The sequence below is a fragment of the Rhynchophorus ferrugineus genome, unplaced genomic scaffold (genome assembly GCF_030347505.1).
Source record: "Rhynchophorus ferrugineus isolate W39M unplaced genomic scaffold, kcgeb_rfMv2 rfM2, whole genome shotgun sequence".
Classification (NCBI taxonomy): domain Eukaryota; kingdom Metazoa; phylum Arthropoda; class Insecta; order Coleoptera; family Curculionidae; genus Rhynchophorus; species Rhynchophorus ferrugineus.
Window position 1 is genome coordinate 34645912 of NW_027472581.1, and position 21275 is coordinate 34667186.

The window sequence follows — 21275 nt, forward strand, 5'->3', positions numbered from 1 at the left end:
ATATCGAAAAAGCTTCTCACTAATGGTATTCATTTCTTAAATATAATCTCGAATAGTGCTAACATCCGAGTGATCTTGATTCGTTACCCACTTTGTATGTGGACGTTTTCTTTTCGATTAATCAAACATTATATTGGCTTTCGTTTCTTAAGACATTTTAGTCACAGTACCCATACTAATATTCAGTGCAGCTGTAACACGTTATATTTCCAATAAAACTGCAGCAACTTTATATTAAATAATATCAATACTTACCTCTCTAAGGCACTTTACTGGTAAGAGGGAACCCGCATTATCTTTTTCCTGTTCGAAGCAACTGATTATTAGAAGTAATCACCAATACAAGGCAGCGATTTGAAATATATGAAAACAAGCCTTTTTAATTATTGTCACTAATATTTGGAGAATTTTGCAGATATTTAACAACCAGTCAAATTATGTAGACTGATTCGATTACATATTTCGACGCCCCAAAGAATATTTATTTTTAACCACAATAAAATGAGAACAAAAAATACTCTGGTTTTAAAAAGAATTTACGAATTTCAGGCGTCGATATCTTGATGACGTGAGTTTACTGTTATTCTGGATACACTGTATGTAATTCCTCTTTCACCAAGAAAATGTATATAAGTCGTAGAAAATCCCATAGGGCACTCTTAATTAATTGCACATCCAAAATAATCATAATCGCCCATTTTAGCACCCGGTGCATAGAGCTTATTTACAGCACATATATAACATGACAATTTCTTGTAATTAAAATCATCATTGGCACTTTGATACTATAACCGATAATCTATAGAAATATACAAAGGGTGGAAATTAGTTCGACAAAATCAATATTGGCTATATTAAATATATAATTTGTCGGTGTGCTAAAAGCCTAACGAATATTTTATAAGGATTTTCAAAATTTAATTTGTAAACGTTAATGATTATAATTAAGTAGCGATGCACCTATTTAGGACGAACTGTTGATAAAACCTACCAATTATCATCTTTTAGGATCTTTCACTTTCTTCTTGGTTTAATAAAAAGGAGGGTCGTTAATTACTCTTGAATTATTAATTATATAAACTTATCCTCATTTCTTTTTCACTTATTTTATTACCATCGTTACTGCTATATCTAATTATTCGTCTAATTAAAATGACTCACTGACAATAAACAATGTTTTATTCGAACTATTATTTCGTATTTAAAATTATTGATGTTTAAATACTGTGCCGATGCGAGAACAGAGGCGTGGTATTTGCACATCTCCTTTAATCACAATTCCAACAGGTATCAGCTCGTTCCGTCTGGTTGACAGGCGGATTCGCTCGAACAATATGCCCATCATAAGCGCATCGATTATGAACCCAGTAACAATCGATAGCTAATAGGTAAAAGGATAATTAATTATACTCTGACAAGGCCACATGCAAATTTCTGAAACATTGTAACATTTTAAGTGAATTAATTATTCTGGTTCAAACTAATGTAACTAACTGAGGAAATGTGAGAAATGCAATTTATTTTAAATAGTTTTTTTTCTTTTAACTCTATTAATTTTTTCAAAAGGTTTGTCAAGTTTTGGGGGGCCAAAAGTAGTTGTTTTTAATTATGCAACTGTAAACTGTTATAAACAATACGATTTCTATCGGTGTAAAAATTTAAATATATGTATTTAATCAATGGAAATAATATTAGTAATAATATCGTAAGCTACCTCGATTAATTGACAATAAAAATGAAGCCATGTATTGAATGGAAATGTTACTTCCAGTTAAAAATTATGCTTACTGAAAACAAAACAATTTCAACGATAATATTGCGCCCTTTTATATTTTCTAAGGATTTGTTAAATTACCCAGCAGATCATCCCCATAATTTTTCTGTTCCTTCAGGCGAAGTTTTGCATCGAGATTCATTCCGAGATATTTAGCGTTATTGGTGCTTGTACGGTCTGTTTATAGGTGAACTGCATATGTACATATTTATTTCTTTAATTTTTATTTTCCAAGCTTGTGTCCAATTATTTATATTGTCAATTGCCTGTTATAATTTTCGTGAGGCTTCTTCACTATTATTTCCGACAGCTATAATACTTTTTTTACTTTCGTAAGCTTTTTCAATAACATTTGTTATTCTGTGGACCTGGTCAAATGTTGAGTGCTTGTTAATAAACTCAAACTAGTCTGTTGGTATTAGGTTTTTTCTCTCTTTGATCGGTTTTATTCTTTTCAACAGAAGTTTTTCAAAAACCTTAGATATTACTGGCAGCAGTAATATAGGTATATATTATTTCGTTTGGTGACTGGTTTTGGGAACATAATTTCCGCCATCTTCCAAATGTCTGGGACATGTTTTAATATAAATGCTGTATTGATCAAATTGGTGAGTTTTATAATTCCCTTTCTTATATTCGTCAATGATATTATGTACACGTTCAGTTGAAATATTTAGTGTCTGCTATTTCATTCAATTTCAATTTACGTTAATTCAAAATAATTTTGTGGTTTTTTTAATGTTTTCGTCGATAACAACCTCTTTTCGGCCTCCATTGCGTTCACCGTCTTCAATGCTCCTTTCACCACGTCTGAAATTAGTATACCAATCCTTGAGGGTTGATTTTCCTGGACCAGTGTTCGAAAACTCGACATCAAGCCGAGTTTTTGCGTCAACTGTATTTTTTCCCTTCAAAAAGAAATATTATATCAACACACGAAATTCCTCTTTATACATTTTCTTCACAATAACAGAAGTTGCTTCACTCAAAATGCTTTGATTCACAGACTAATGATCCGACAGCTGTCAAATTTATACACGAATCTTTTGAGGGTTAGGGCTAACTAAAAAACATATGGGTTACATTCTGGCAGCACCATCTATGTGTCAGGCCGGGAACTTTTCAATTAACCTGTTAATTAATGTGTAAGTTTACACTAATTTTAATTAGAAATCAATAACATCTTCAATTAAAAAGTTTTTGACCTTATAATGATTAACTTTTTTTGATCATAGTAATAACTTCTACAATATGAAAAGATAGCATATCGATGCACCCAAAGACATCAAGCAAATATGAAGTTGCCGTGTCACATCGTCATTAAATCTGCTTTTAATAACACGCCCTGAATTATCTGTACGATAACTCCTGTTATTTTTACTATCTGTCCGGTTTGATGAAGGGACTTAATTAGAGAGGAAAGTTTATTGTTCTTTATTTGCGTTATATGCCGGCTGCTCTTTTATTCCTTTTATTTCTCGTTTTATTTCCGAATGTCCTACGATGAGGCCGGGATTTGCCTTAATGGTGGAAAAAAGGAACGATCCGAGTTTGTTATAGGCTTCGTAGGGGGAATCACTTAATAAAAATCTGTCGCAATTGGAGCATTACCTAATATTATCAGTTTTTTTTTCTCTCAATACCACTAGTCGACGGTAATTTTATAAAACGGATAACCATCTTTTATTTGTTTTGCTACACCAAAGCTAAATATCACAACAGCTGCCTATCCATTTCGGAGTTCCATTTTTTAACACAGATATTTAATTTACAAAAACAAATCTTCTTCACATTAGACATGTCTACAAAGTTGAAAAGGTATTTATATATATATATATATATATATATATATATATATATATATATATATATATAAATATTTATAACTCGCCAATTGCATATATATGTACCTAAAAAGTTAATGGACCTTATGAAAATCATCAAAATGAGAAAATTATGTCTTTTGCGTCCATAATGAACTAACTTTCAGATTTTTTGAGTTTAAACACTTTATTCTAGACATTTGATTCTAATGAGACTTCTAACTAAAACACAATAAATCACTCTAAGCTAGATCATATAATTCCGGATGAGATTCTTCAGAAATTAGACCAGTTTAATTTCAAACCGAATTGGACAGGAATTGAAATTACGGTCAAACTGAAATAAAAACCTAGAATTTGCCAACATTACTGGTTACACAAACATGCTATGAAAATTCAAGAATTGCAGCAACATTTTCTCTAAGAAAAAGTTATCTAAACTAACTTATAACTAATTGTTTTAAAGTCACGCTTTTAAATCTGAGGATTCTAGGTTTCATTTTTCTATGCCTGGTTACTGGCGTGACTAAGATCATTTTCCTTGTCAGATTTTGCACTCTTGCCTCACAGTCACAAATGTTACACAATCACAAACACAAATATAAGACAATGTCCCAGCAGGATTCGAACCCGCGTCTATCGCAACAATAAAGTATTTCAAGTCTTTGAGGCGTTTATTGAATCTTGGATTATGGAAAATTGTTTATTATATTAGATGCTTCTATACATTCTGGTTATATTTTCACTTTAAAGGCGATTAAATTACATTACAAGCGAAACAATCAAGTGGTAACCAAAAAGCGCTACATCCGGCGGGTAAGCTGAATGCTGTTTCTTGCTATTGCTGATCTTTTTGGCACCAATGCATAGTTGAATTTGCTCAACTGAGTATAGTGGTTCTGACAGAACTTCCCATTCGAGCTGACACGCTGTTTCTTTCTCAATGTAACACATGACCAAGTGTTCTTAAGCAAGGGGGTGACTGTGCGTCTGTTACTTGATATGGTTTGCCTTTTTTGCAACAATGCGTAGTTTAATTAGTTCTATTGTCGCCGGACTATTCAATAAACATCTACAGTAACTGTTCGGTTCTAGCAACTTACTCAGCCTATCATATGATATTTTATATTATGTAGGTCGACGAGCTTATGTGGTTAATTCCATTTTCTTCAAAACTAACCGATAGAAAACAAGATGAGTGAAATAATGTGACAGTAACTAACAAATTATGTTTCAAAATATGAAAAATAACAGAAAAACAACCTGATAACACGTATTATCGATCGGGCCAAATTACTCTATACACAAACAAAGAATGATACCATACATCAAATATATTTACCCTATTATTTCTTTTATTTCATTTATTGATGGCGATGTAACGCTGTAAGTCACCGCTATTATTTTTAGAATGACTCTCTTGACACGCTACGCCCATTAGACGAATGGCAAAAATAAAACACTATTATTTAATTGAACCATCTACAATTTGTTGGAAAAGCTTCTACGAAATCGCATAAAAATTATTACAACGCGTCCGTCATCAGGGCTATTAATAGCAACAGGATTGACCCCAACCACCCACTATACAAGTCTCCTTAAATTGTATAACAGAAATATAACAAAATTAAAGTAATCTATGGTCTCAATATTTTTAATAACAGTAAATATGCCAATTTTCTTTAAAACAATGTTGCTTCGTCATATCCCAATTGCTAATTTTGGTTTAAAAATTGTGATTCTAACATCAATGACAAAGAACAACTAGGATCAAAGAAATTCGAAGACAATAAATTGCAAGACTTATTCCAAGAAAACCCAGTCCAATCTCTCTTTCAGGCAGCTTAGCAGTTGGTGAATAAATTGTTTCCAAACGTTTATATGATTCAAAAATATCCAAAAAATAAAAGAAAAGTATCCAAAAAGAAGGGAAATAGCCACCACAGGAATGCTCTACCAAAGGCACTTAAACAATGTGGAAGAAGTATCGTTCCAAAGAAAGTCAACAATAGCGAGTAATAAACGTAAAGTCCCCTTGCATAACCGCGCTTGGTCACACTTTGGAAGAGTTGTTAAATAGAGAAAGATTAAAAGAGTAATAAGTACCTTAAAGGGATGATATCTAATGAATACGATAGGTGAGACAAGATATTGAATGTACGTATGGAATATATAACTAAACTGTAAAAACTGTAAAACTGTAAAAAAATACCTTTAAATCTGTTTTGCATGTATTCTATATTTTAGTCTAATAAAGAAATCACTGAAAATATGTTTGTTAAAACTTGGCAAACTAATTCTATCTATTTCAATATGTCAATACTGGTTTAGAATCTTGGTTTAAGAGTGATAATGTAAGAGCAGGTGCTAGAGGAAATAGTATCAATGAACTTCTGCGAGTCATGATTCTGTTATGACTACAGTTCAGTGAAATAAATCTCGAGCGATAGAAAACACTTAAAGCCGTCAGATCATTCGCACTTTTTGGTAACATTACAAAATAATATTCAGTGTCAACTTGTGATTATCTACATGTTGGAACATAAAATCGAAAAATGTCAGTCATGACAGTAACCAATCTGGGTAAAACCAATTATCCTCTAGTATAACCTCTAAGTTATTCACTTGAGGGTCACGATGCTCGTGAATTGAAGCCCATATTGAACAGAAGGTGAAGGTTAAAAAAATTATAGTTGTCAAAAGAAAACAATATAAAATATACATAGAAAATGTCCTTTAAAATGAATTTTAATTTTAAATTTAAAAATAATTTTAACCACAGTACATTAAAATATAATTTCGAAAATAATAACATTGCTTTTGAATAAATAATTCTACAGCAAAGAAGAAACTCATTACCATACAATTTTCCTCTCCAATGTAAACTTCAGGAACTAAAAGATTTAAGGGGAGGATTTTATTACGATTTTTCTCTTCAAATATTGGTTTAGCTGGGGTGAAACAGAATGGGAATAGGTCAAAGTTCAACATTTTAAATCAAAACATGTATGGATGTAGCTTTAGAGCTCTTTATTTTTTTGACATCGGCTGATCCCCTAAAGTAGCAAGGCAACAGCAAAAATAATTATGTCAGTCAACAGTAAATTGATATAACGGGCACAATCACATCACTTTGTTATAGGAATCATGTTAAATGTGAATAACATATTTTTTTCTGCGGCGAAATCTAGAATTAGTAAACGACAAAACATATATTTTCGGCATACTGTTGCTGTTAGAAGGTATCAAGCGATTTTAAATGTATTCTCAGAATATGCAATCAACAAATACAAGTTCTTCGTATAACGCTTAAGGCATAATTAATAGTTCTATATCTATATATTTTCATTTAAGGTCTAAATATAGAAATGATAGCATCTGGTTCAAAAGTCTGACTATCATTATGCCTCAAATATAGGTATAATATATTAAACACAAGTACACAAAAATTGTAGTAAAATTTTACCTATTGCGAAAATGAATTAATTTCTGTCTGGAACCCTTACTGTATCCTCAAGCGATTGATTGTAGCTACTTAATTCCTACATTAACATCCGTGGGGCTTGATATCATCATGCCAATAAGTAATTATAACTTAAATTAATAAAAACTAAATAAATTTCATTGCTCTGATAGTTGACATTAATTATATAAAAACATGTTCCACAATATTAACATCTTCGGTATAAAATGTTAATAACTAAATAGATTGGAGAGTGGAGGAATAGATATCATACCCATATCATTATATCACTATATTAATTATCCAAAAAGGTTTTTCATAAGTTCTTGAGGTAATATACTAACCCAAATCTGCTATAATGTATCCAACTTTCGAAACTATATAGAAATAAGATATTTCCAGGTCATAATTTTCATTATCTACTAAGCTCACCCACAAAATACTCTACAAACCCTGATATAACCTTTCTAATTAATATTTACAACACATTTGTTGTTGCTTTAAGAGTGATGAAATCTGTTTAGAACAAAACAGGAAAATCATTACAACGTAATTTCCCTTCTAAAGGTACTCCAAAGAAAACTTCGAGAATGAAGAGGGAACGGGAATAGGTCAAAGTTCAGTCAACAATTTAAACCATAAAAAATATATAAGATGTGACTCCCCTATTGAGGCAATTTCAAAGCTTTTAAAGCTCAGCAAACAGGCAAAAAATGTAAGTTCAGTGTAATTTAATGCAATTTATTATTCAACTTCTTTCAAATGCTCTTAAAACCATGTTAACAATTTTGAACAAATAACACAAAACTAACTCATTAAATTTACATAGCTCTATTAAAATATTAAAATGCTGCAAATTTCTGTTACTGAAAATATGTTATGTGTTAATGTGGCACTAACAAAAATATGGTGTTTTGTTTTATTCATTAATATCAACAATTAATACTTGGAGAACGCCTAATTGTAACACTAGTTACTTGGAAAAAAGTAAATATTAAACATAACACATCTCCAATAAAACATATATTTTCAAAACTTTATAATATTTGACGACTGGTCATAAGTCCGAATAATTAAGTTAATTCTTGACCACAATTCTTTGTATCCTTCATCACCAAATGCTACTAATTCTTCGAATAATTCTTTACCACGAGAATTAAAATATCTTTTAAAACGCCTAAACCATGTTCGAAAATTTGTTCAATTAAATTATAACAGACATCAAAATATATTGACTCTCGACGGTATTGTTCTTCATATTATTAAAAAAATGCTTTATTCGACAAAGAATCTGCCATATAAATAAAGTATCAATCACTATTATCTTTTCTAACATTCTAACGTGATGTTTTTAACACCAAATTCATCTATCAAAGCAATATATTAAATAGTTTGAAAGACACCAGGTTACCCCGGTCTCCAAGCTTAATGGAGTTGTGCTCAATTTTTCTTGGTATCGTTTCTCCATATTTTTACTTTTTGTCCTGATGAAACCCTATAAAAAGTTTTATAGTCTTTTAGTTAAGATCTTTATAATTGCTTAAAAATGTATCTACGATCCTCTTAAAGGCAATTTGAGGATCCGTTATGATCGTGATGAATTGTAGATCAGTCTGATGAACTTTAAACTCCATCGGCAGCCCAATTTTTGATAAAACTATCTTTTAAATTTAAATACCATATCAAATATAATACGTGTTTCTTTATAATCAAACAAAACTATTTTTCTGAAATCTATTTCTCGAATTGAGACAACGTTTAAATACCTGGCACAGGGTGATTTTTCAAGCTTAATCCCGAATAGAAAGAACGTAGCACGTAACTGAAGAAACTGTTAAACTGGTCGTCTAAATCTAAATTAGGCGGCCCGAGCGACGGAAGAAATAAGAGGTATTTTATCCACGGAAAGACGTAGTTTCTTTTTTTCCATTGTCCTATTCCGAGGCGAGATTTATAACGTTCGTTTGGGAGTTGTTTAAGAAAACTATTTTCTTAAATTACACGTCTGCTAGGGTGACGATAAACGGAGTAGCTTGCTAAATAAGTATTGGATTAAATTTTCATCAATCCAAAAACTGTTTCTAAACGTGACTTTATTTTAAATACATGAAAGATTATTAAAATAACATTATTGATTTTTAAAGTTAAACTTATTTCTTCATTCAAATAACACTGGTCTGCACGGAAATCCCCTTTCAAACAAAATTGTTATAAATATGATTTTAATAGGCTGAATCGATATCCGTATATCAATTGCTGCTATCGAATCTAGATTCCGTAATTTCAGTTTGTTTCTTATTAAATTAAATTTGAAATGGTTCGTATTTGATTTCGTACAAAATACATTTTAGTCGTTAGAAAAAAGGAACGAACTATAGGTGATTATTGTATCAGTAACCATTATTACGATAGTAAATCCATACCATTTGTTATGCAACAGATGCAAAAAAATGATTGAATGAAGAATGAAAAATACGAATAAAATCATATGTCCAAACATCTGCAAGAAGACCAGTTCCTCGTAGTAACGGTATTTTACCTACAGTATTACTGAAAATTAACGAGGAGATAGCTAATATAAAATAATTCCTGTCAACTGATCGTAAAATCGAGTTGTTCATCGTTATACAATTTTAAATTTTTTCAAGTTAAGCAATTTTATTTGAATGATCTGTTTTGTAGCTCAATTATACCAAAATCTAAGTATCCGGTCGTCATTCTGATCGATACTTTAACTGGTCGACAAGATGATTTTACGAGTTATTTTACGAAAGATGATGATCTAGGGTTTTGGGGGTTTCCAAAAAAACCAGAAGAATGGAGGCCTTTTATTAACGGGTCGAAAATTAACTTGGAAGCTGATTTAGTCAACAATGGTCATAAAAACCCACCAATACTTCTCGAAAAGACAATATATATGAAAGAAAGTAAAACATTCTCAAAAATTATCTATACTTACCGGATACAAGCAGGATATACCAAGTTTTACTGTTTTTATGCGAATGGTACACTCAAAAACTTTTAGTGCTATGCCACAACTACACATAACATTGGGACTCGGAAAAACTTTGGAAAAACTGTGAACAAAGAAAAACAAGATGTCCTCGAAACAATGACTCGAAATTAAAATAAAGATTGTTTGTAGATCTGCAAAAATGACAGACAAATGCTGTGAAAAAAACACTCAAAATTAATTTTTTGAACTCCAACTTAGATTTTTCTCCAAAATCTTGATCCCGTATCAGATGAGTGTGGTAAACTATTTTACTTTATTTGCAACTGTTGCAACTCTAAAAATAGTTTTTTTAATTAAATAAAGATTATATATGCTATATATAATTTCATATTATACTTCGAATAAAGAGCACTAAATATAATGTTATCATGAATATAACATCAAATAATAGCATGAATATAAAGAGATTTTTTCTTGCAGACCAGTAAATAAATATATTCCTGATACTTAACGTACATTAATTGTACTACCATTTTAAATAACATTATATAGTTTGCGTAGTTCATATTATATGTAAAATTCTGCATTGCAATATTTCTGTATGGCTCACAAATTTTCGACCGGGTATAGAATTTGGGATTCATCTACAAAATGAGCAAATTGCTACCGCAGAATTACTGTCAACTGCTAGAATCATATATTTTCGAAAGAAAATGTAGAGTCTCGCATTAAGTGCCCCTTCTCAACCCTTAAATCTATTTCAGCTGGAGTTCCACAATGTAGTATCTTGGGACCATTTCTATATTTGTTATATACTGCTGATATCCCAACAACAAAAGAAACAGCACTTGGAAAATTTGCTGGCGAGACAGTTATAATGACAAAAAATGTATCTCTGTTTAAGGCAATAGAACAAATTCAAATAGCGGTCAACAAGATCTAAAAATGCGTTGCGGCCAATTAACAAAAACTTAATTATTTCACTTGACGAATGCCCGATTCCTCAGGCAAAATCATCTAAATACCTCGAAATATATCTCGATGGTAGGTTAAATTGGACACATCATGTGAGACAAAAAGTAGAGCAAATTAGACTCAAAGTCAAGCAACTGTACTAGTTGGTCGGAAGTCACTCTCAACTTTATCTAAAATCAAAGAGATTGGTCCATCAATCAATCATGAAGCATATTTGGACCTATGATATGCAAATATGCGGTTGCTCTAACGACAAACCAACTAGTTATCCAACGCACACAAAACAAAGTTCTACGATTAATTACCAATGCTTATCGCTACATAATCAACGAAGAGCTGCACAATGATCTCGGAATCAAATGAATACACGAAGTGATTCAAGATTTCGCCCTAAAACATTAAACAAGGTTGCTAAATCACAGCAACGTGGAAGCAATACAGCTACTGGACAACTCGCAAGAAATCAGAGGACCGAAGCGAACCAAAAATTTAGTGTATAAGTATATTTTTAACTTTGGCTTAAGTAGATTAGTTTTATTCTAATTTAGGAAATACATAGTAATTTATTAATCCCGTAATCTGTATTAATGCAAGTATAACAGAACAATAGTAATAAATTAATTTGTGAATTAAGGTTGTACTAAGCATATTGATTGTAAGATGTAATTAATAAAAAATTATTTATACTCCAGTATAAATTCCAGAAAGGATTTTATACGTAATTATAATATAGTAAAATAATTCAGTAACTTGTTTTATGTTACTTCTTCTCATTCCAACAAAAACTACAAAATTTGATATGGAAATATCGTTTCCAATTAACTGAATTGACGAAAAAACAAAATATATATAAACACGCCCCCCAAATGTTTAATATTGCAAATCAAGCAAACATATAACCCGTCGACGTCTATGGCTCCAGCATCTGAAGTCAAATTTATGCAGTATCACGTCAAGGTGACTGATGAAAAATTCAAAGGATCGTGTCACACTAAACAGACGTTTTACGTATGAGTATAAGCTCGAAACTTGAAATTTCTCCACTGAATTATACTGTATTAGGCTGTGAACCTTGTAGTTACCCGGCTCTTTAAACTTTCAATAAGACTTCCTTGAACGTGTACCAAAGCTGACGTATCAATTTAGACACAGATGCAATGCGGATTATTTCAGCTCAACGAAAATTATTTCTTTTGGGCGTATACATTCAGAAGGAAGAACAGGTTTTATTCAAATTTCACGTTATTCAATATAAATTCACCTTCAGCATGAACTAATAATGGACATAATATTTTTCTATCACTAAGCTTCGTCTATTCCCGCAACTTCAACTCTTATGACACCCAATATTCTTGCAATTATTAAATTGTTCCGTTAAAAAATTTTCGTATTAGTTTAAAACCCGGTGAATCATAAACCTCTATATTGTGATAAGTAATTGAAGAAATTTTGTGTTCCAAAGCGTTTATTGTTAAAGACTATAAAAATGGCGATGAAGAAAACATAGTGTTCAAAACTGAATCATTCAATTAATATGCAAGTTGTTTGGTAGTTGATAAAGAATGGTGTCACGGCTTTCGTATATTAGCTCAAATTATTCCAAATAATAAATAAACATTCCAAGACTACAAATTCTCCATCTGACAATTTACTTTTGATTCTACTATATGTTCTAATACTACTAATTCTATATGTTCTATATGTGATACAACATGTTACATTTAATCTTGACAATAACTATATTTTCTAAATAAGCCGGTGGAAAAACTCCTTTATTAATACACCAAGTGAACCACCAAATTACTACTAATTCTTAATGCATGCCCCTAATAATAATCAAGATATATTTGTCCAATAACACCTGGCCGCTGCTCAATGATCGTCTACACAATAATTGATAATACGGTTACCAAAGCACACACAAATTTCTGAATGATAATACGAAACAAAAATGCTTCAAATCTATATCATTTAACAAAGGCAACAAACCTAGCATAATCAAAAAATTATTATTTCATCAGATAATAGCTTCTATATCTTCGCATCCTTATAACCATCCAAATAGTGCCCTAGAAATTGGCCTCTACTAGTCAAATTCTCAGTCACAGTGTCTCGTCAAATTAACCTTAAAGATCGCTGTAAAAACTCTCTTCCCCATCTAGGACTCACCCCACACCCTTATGATATCGAAAAATCTTTTACCGTCAGATATTCTCTCATCGTCCTTATCCTCAATATAAATGCACTAAAAACTTCGGAAGTTTCCACGTAGCAATATTTCTCATTTGGACCCTTTCATCCTTTTCTACTAATAAATTCCTTCCTGCATACTGTAAAGAGGACTGTCACCAAGATTTTTGGAAATCAAAGCCCAAGATCAAATCCAATGACCTCCGATCAACTTATACCCCTACCTAAATAATTTACACTGATGGATGTGTTTATAAGAGCGATAACAGAGTTGGTACGACTGTTCTAGGTGCATCCATTTCCCTAACTTTCACTCTCCTGAAACATGCCACAATTTTCACTGCAGAACTGTTCATCACTTGAATAGATCTTAGAAAAAAGACCTGGTGCACGTTCACTGCAATTGAATCACACTTATGTGATCATCCATTAATAACAAACGAAAGTTTAGGCCGTCCTCTGATGTTTCTCCTCTCCGTCCATGGTTACCATATTCTCTAGCGTCCTTCATGCTCTGTAAGTATCTCCACCATCTGAGTTGTCCCTTTGCTATGTATACTTCCACTAACACAATATTGAGATCTTTTCATATTTATTTACTTCCTAACTCTTCTGTGGTATTTCATTTCTACTAAATGTACTTTGTTCTCTCTTTAACAATATACACGTTTTGCAACCGAAACTTAGAATTGGTCTGTAAATTTCCTTGTATACATCCATTTTAATTTTGCTTCAAATTTGATTTTTATTTATGAACTTGCTATTTATAGCGCAGTGCAAATACCTTCGGCGTACATTGATTTTCGAGTCCTGACTTCCTTTGCTTTCGATTTCCATACCCACATACTTAAATGCATTGACTTGTTTTATTTTTACATCCTTAATTTGGATATTTATTACTCCTAGCTCCCCCTTCAGGTTCTGCTTTTAGTCATTATCATTCCATATTTTCTCAATATCAGATTACATCTGTGTAAGATTTTCTGTAGGTGTTGTCGCCTATTAATTGTTATTATTGCATCATCTGCAAAAGCTCCTATCAATATTTCCCTTTTTCCATTTTTTTGTGCTCTATATGTATATATAATTTATCAATTAATTGAAAAATGTTTACGTATACTTATTTTTCATCAAATACATACAAAAATTATGACTGACTTTATTACGTAGACTGATAAACAAGAGAGGCTCCAACGTTACTATCACTATAACCACCCACAACGATAGACCTGACGTCGCCAGTGTCGATCCTATATCGAGCGTGTGGGAGTCAAATGCAAGTCCGAAACTCCATTTGTCATCGATAGCGTTGTTTACGCAATGGATGCTTTTTCCGATGGTTAAGTGGATTGTAAACTTTTATTGGATAGTTCCAATTCGATGCCGGGCATGCGAACAAACTTGTTTTATTCCGTAAAAGTTCAGTTCGCCCGTATTCTATTTGCATTTCAATCAGACATCCTGTATAACAAACGAACTTACTCGAGAACTATTGCCGTTATTCCCACAGGCTCATTACCCACTCTAATTACATGCATTCTCTATATTCACATTCAAATCAGAATCAAATATTAAGACAGCATTTCGGTAATGAGTCACTCTCTTAAGAAACAAAATTACATTAATTGTTTAAATAAAATATGTTTCAATTAAATCGCTTATTGTTCGGTTTATAAAGCAATGTTAATTAAGAGGTTTTAAAATTGGTTTAAATGACCACTGTTTTTAACCGACTTCGAAAAAGGAGAAAGCTCTATGTTGGACTGTATATATATATATATATATATATATATATATATATATATATATATATATATATATATATATATATATATTATCTAAAATAATCAGATATTTGTGTATAATGTTATCGCCCAGTCCAAACTATATAATAATAATAAAATAAATTTGTAATATATATACAAAATTAAATTACGAACAAATCAAATCTAATTTTTTGCTCGGCACCAACTTCAAAGTGATTAGTTAGAAGTAGTTATATAGTTAAATAATATTGTAAATAGATAAATAGGTTTAGGTAAGTATTAAGCTAAATTGTATGTTTATAGTAGAATATAAAATACATGTAGTAGATAGGTGAAATAAGGTTTCTGTTTATTTTTATTTAATTATTACAACGATTATTATGTACACATTTTATTTTAAAATGTTTTTTTTGTGTTAAAAATTTAAGTTTGATTATTTTTTAATTTTTAATGAGTTCCTTATTTATTTTTTGAAGTCGGTTCAATTCAATATTTTTTATAAAGTATAAATAATAAGTTGTTGTATAATAGAAACGGATATATAATTAGATAGATTTCTTAACTTATTACTAACTAGCTAAACGTATACAAACTACAAAATCATCATAATTTAATCATGTAGCTTATCATAATAGTAAAAATTGTGACATTTCTTTTCAAACAATGTTAGTGTCAATATAATTGTCAAGTAAAATTAACTGTTTACAAAAAAAAACAGAAATGGCGAGTAACAGTAATAAGCGCACAAAATCATCCTCTTGTATAATAACGCAAAGCCACAGGTTGCAAAACATGTGAAGGACACATTGTTACACCTTGAATGAGAAGTTCTGCGATACCCAGCGCACTCATCAGACATGGTATCTCCTGATTAGCTTTAGTACAGATCAGTATACAGCATGGCCTCGAAATGCTGCAGAGGTGTTAAAATAATTAGATCGCTTGCTGATGAAATTTTTGTTATAATTTGTTATAAATGTCTTAAAAATAATATTTAATGCTACTATAACGTGAAATACCGGTTCGATTTCTAATGATTGTTTTTTTTTTTAATTTCCAGACAAAGGCGCATTTAGACGTACTAGCCGACGCACTACTGCGATGGGCACGGGGTCGCTAAACACCGGCGCCCCGTCCGGCCGTTCCGGGAAGCCCCACCACCTAACCCCGGCCAGGACGACCCCCGAACGGCCCAGCATCCGCCCATCTCGACTAGTATACTTTCAGAGAGCAACAAGACTTCGCCAGCCTCGACTGCGGAGCCCTGCACAAGGCGTCAGGCCCGTCAGCCCCTCCGTCGTCCTGTCGCTGGCCGTGTAGTTTGTTTAATTTTCGTTTTATTCTCGTCCTTGACTCCCACCTCGCCTCCCCCCGTTCCTCCCTATCAACCGCCACAACACACTCTTCATTCAATCAGATCCACAGTAACGAGCTACTGGTTGGCCTCGATTCGGTCTCCTATCCATAAACCATCGACCACTACAACAACGACACTACCCCCGGTCACCCCGCAAGTATTTATACCGCAGGACCGACGAATCGGAAATGCTCCGTGTTTTAGTTCAGTTTCTACACTATAGTTACTCGATTCAGCCAAAGAAACACGTATTGTTACGTATATGTTATCTAGATATCTGTTAAATATTTATTATTGTTGATATTGTTGAAGCGTAAAGTAACAGAAGAAGATCGTTAACCGTTTGCCCCGGTCGGTATCGATAATAACGCAGGTTGTCAAATTACCAGATACTAATAAAAGAAAACGTTTATTTTTGTATATAATAACCGATATTTTCAGCTAAAAATTCATGCACATAGATGTTAGTTCTAGTTAATGTATTTATTATTATGAGAAATTAATATTTATAAGTGTTACAAGTCGTATAATAATTATTAAACGAGCGAGGAGGAAATCGTGTCGGGTCCCCACAGACGGACGAAGGAAAACCCGAGAGAGGTTAGGATCGCGACCATTAGAGGGCGCCGATGCGTCATCCGCCCGTTCCCAAATCATATTATGCTTTGGATGTAAGGTATTATTACGCACATTAAATAAAGATACAGTTGAAACTATCGGTACTAGCAACTACGGCAAAATAGATGAAACCAACGAGAGGACTAGGGGTCGATCCGTCGCGGAAACCTGGAGGCTGGATCGCAGTTTAGAAGGAATCAGAGCTAGGCAGTATCAGCTAATGAAACCGGGCGATGGTATCGACGCGTATCATCCTGAGCCACCGTGTTTATTGGCTGGTATCTACACCTCGTCCCTTTTGAACGGTGGTTTTATCGTTTCCGCGCTCACGGATTGGCGAGCCGACGGCTGATTTTCGCGATTCAAACGCGGAACGGAACGAGACCGATACGCGGTACTCGGGGCAAACGGCGAGAAAGTCTGATTAGATTCCTCGCTGAAATTTCGTTTTATTCCTTCGGTTCAGATCTCAAACGGCCTACGTCACCGCACCCGTGACGGTGAAATCGTGCTTTCGATCTATGCGGCGGTACCAGCGGATGGAAAACACCCAATAGACATTCCGCAACGTTTAAACGTTTCTATCAACTACCTCATCGTCGAACATACAAGAAAACCGAACTCCGGCGCATGCGCCAAAACCAGTCACACTCACCACCCTCACATTCCACGTAAATCGAGAGATGCCATTTCACTACAAACACGTCCCTTACCCACACACGCGCCCTCCTTCTATAAATCAGAGAACTCTTCAAAACTCAGGGTCGTAGAATCTGTTTTACTCTCCCGTTTTAGTTAAATTTCGCGCCCCTCTATGATCCCAAGTCCCACCACACCCCGTCTCTAGTCCCCATATAATAGCCGGCAAGTGTTGTGGTTGGACACCGAATGGAAGCCGGCGTCAGTATTAGTCCTGTCATAGTTTAAGGATTGAAAGCAGCACTACAGCACATTCTGCACCGTTTTTATTTCGTATTTAGGATCGGGACCGTGATCCATGCGCCTCCGCCACACGGTTTGAATGGCGAAAGCGGAGATTGAATCCTGAAACTGTATTTTTTTAAAGCTAGGAAGCGCCCGAGACCGTGTGATGTAGGCAACCGGATACCACGATATAAATAAACGCCTATTTAATATTAGACTATTTTTCCGTAATTATTATATATTTCGATGTGATATAAAAATATATTATTATTATGATTATGATTCAAGAGTAAAGTATTTTGAACTATTTTCTTGAGCTTCGATGAACTGTTTTCGTAAAAATATAAATATATTATAGATATATATTCGGACTCCTTAAAAAATTAGTATTAATTAGTATAATTAACAAAGACGTATATCATTTGCAACGATCGCAATAATTACCAAAAAAAAAACAAAAAAGTACATATTCGATGTAATTCGTTTACTATGTTCCTTCCCGGAATAAACTTACTCCGCGTATATATGATGTTACCGAGCGGTGACTTAAAAACTAGGACTTTTGTTGCTTGAAAACAGCCGCCAAAGTTCGCTCTCCAGAGGCACAATCACTTGCATCGATGCTGTCATCGGATTTGTTGTTTTCAACCACCAAACGTTCGCCGCTTTTTGTTTCGGTCCGTTTCTTTGATCGTTATAATGATTTCTCGCTTTAAGGAGTCGAGCACTCTCACAGTAACACTAACGCCCCCTCGCCAGGAAGAGAAAACATTTATTTTTCTTATCGTAAACTGTTATTCTTCTTGTGTATGTCAAAAAAAAATACTAGCACTAAATTATATAAATTTTAGAGATGTTTTTCATTAATGTCACACAAATTGCACCATTTAACACACTAGCGAAGCCTCGTCGTCGGAGACCCCCAATGGCGGGTCACCGATCCCCATTCGGGTCTCCATGAAGTGGCTTTGCGCCTCCTTTGAAGCACATTTATAGAATAGTCACCGAAACATTTTTCTTCCCGCTCCCCCTTCTCCGTCTCCCTGGTCCTCCTCCTAATCTTTCCACCGTCTGTCAATTTCTGACCCAAACTGTCAAAGAACGACAATGCCGCGGCCGCTGGGCGGTCGCTCGCCCCATTAAAAGCACCGTAGATCACTGGACGGCCTAAATATTTTTATAAATAATAAAATTTGTTGACTGATGACGACTTCTACTGTTAACGGTTATTTTTTCCCTAAGAGGGGCCCGTCACCCTGCGATCTCGAGAGCGCGCGAGCGCCCCCACGCGGCCTTCCGCGGCCCCAGCACGCAACTCTTTGTAGATGAGTATATTTTACTAATGTAGCATTATACAGTAATGACGTTAGGGTGTAAATTATTAGAAGAGTGGGACTGTCTGAGATAATCAAGACTATTTGTGCTGTTTAGCCAAACTGGAAGAGTTGCATCTCATATGAAAAAAAAACAAATATGAGTGACTACTATCTATCCTGATATCTATATTAATAAATATTGTAAAAGTAAGTGAATATAAATGTAAAATAAATGCCTCAGCCAATAAATTGGTTTTAAAATTACGAATGGTCTTTTAATTCTATCCTACATTTAAAGCTCGTCAAAATGTTTTGCTTTAATTAAAATACGAGTTATATTATATTTCGAACTCGTGTATTTGAAATATAAAATACAAAATACAAAATACAAAATGCAAGTCTTAGAACCATTCGTTCATAAAAGCAATAAAATCATCATATTTACAATTGCGACTATTCCTTTTACCACCAAGCATTTTTCATGTGTTTTATAATTTATCTCTAAGGCATTGGTTGTAACGCTTTCTGCCAACCAACGCATTTTGTAATTAGAGTGGTAGCATATAATACCAATATGGCTCCACTTATTTCAGGTGACAGTTAATAAAACATATCATATCTTCAAAAATGTACAACAAAATATATGTATCCATGTAGTAACAGAACAATTTAAGGAGAAATACAGTGATATCAAAATTACTTTACAATGCAACACTGTACCGAAGGAAATAAGGACTAGACGTAAAGGGTAAATGTGCTCTCTAATGAAAGTAAAACATATTAATTGGATATAAAATTGTTAATTAGGTGAATTAGGCCCCCAGGAGATACCACTACGTAAAAAAACGCGCCTGAAACTCATATAACTGATAGATGGCATGGAAATAATAAAACACAACTCTAACCTACAAACTATTATAACTGTATAACTAACTGAAGTTTCAAGTCCTTTGATAATATATGCATTAAATGTACTGCTATGTTAAAATAAATTATATTTTATAACAGTATTTTGTAATTTAACAATATAATTGTGTATTTTTAACAGTTTCACAGTATACCTTCAGGGGATTAAGATAGATGTGAATTTGACTTCTATAAACACTATAAATATCTTGATCACACATAAAAAAATCGTTCTGTAGGCGTAATAAAGTTGAAAGGTGTATTTCCCAATCTATTTACAGTTGCAAAGCCACTTTGTGACCACAAATGTTATTTCCAGGCATCTTTTTTCGAAAATCCACTATAATTTGAAGTAGAAACCGGCTACATGAAAATAGCCTATCAAAGTAATTGTTTTTTTAATTTCGATGACTGGTACAAAATAATCCGCTTAAATTTTTTTAATAAAGGTATGATACAAAAATAACAGAACTTATTTTTTAGTAATACTATTTATTGATCTATTGAAACAGAAGAGAAAGTGAATCATAAATGTGAATAAAAAAATTTCAATGAAGTGCATGATTGCAAATCTACAGTACGTAAGCGTTCAACCAATTTTTTCATCCTTACACTTTTTCCTTTCTTTCATACTTCGCAGTATCTTAATTTAGAAAATTACGTAAATAAGTAAAACAATAGGGATTGGACTGCAACTAATCAAAAGTCCAAGGGTGGCTGCTACATTTTTATGACTTTTCATTTCATTTTAACGCTCTAGGTTAGAGGAATATGTAAAAATTGATGAAAAAATATGATCATTTGACAACGAGTGGCCAACTTAAACACCAACTTTCCTCGCCCGAAGCAGCAGAACACAGCATTTTATTCAAACGCCGCCGCATTTTTCACCACTGGATATTGTCCCGGTGCAATTCAAAACGGACTCCAAACCAACTTAACCAGACGATCGTGTGGTACAAGTTCTGACGACTGCAGATTAACTTGAGTAAAACTCAGGTTGCTCTGTTTCAACATCAGAGGGAGCCTTCAAATCGAAATAGTTCCTATCCCCTGGCCCTAAAAAGTCCTATACCTCGGTCTACATTTCGACCGTAGTATAGCATTCAATTTCCACTAAAAAGCAAACTCCCAATTCCTCAGAAAGCAACCCTGTATAAATTGTTGGTTCATCCAGTCTGCCTCTATGGAGTGTGGTATAAGTACT

At 33.3% G+C, this 21275-nt stretch overlaps 1 protein-coding gene across 1 annotated transcript in view; it reads left to right on the forward strand.

Moving 5' to 3' along the window:
* jeb (low-density lipoprotein receptor domain-containing jelly belly protein) overlaps nt 1-16203 on the forward strand; it is a 187797-nt gene extending 171594 nt beyond the window's left edge. Inside the window, exon 3 of the mRNA XM_076397350.1 lies at nt 16008-16203. Coding sequence (XP_076253465.1) covers nt 16008-16067 — 60 coding nt within the window. The 3' untranslated portion in view covers nt 16068-16203. The remainder of the gene's footprint in view (nt 1-16007) is intronic.
* The last annotated feature ends 5072 nt before the right edge of the window (nt 16204-21275 follow it).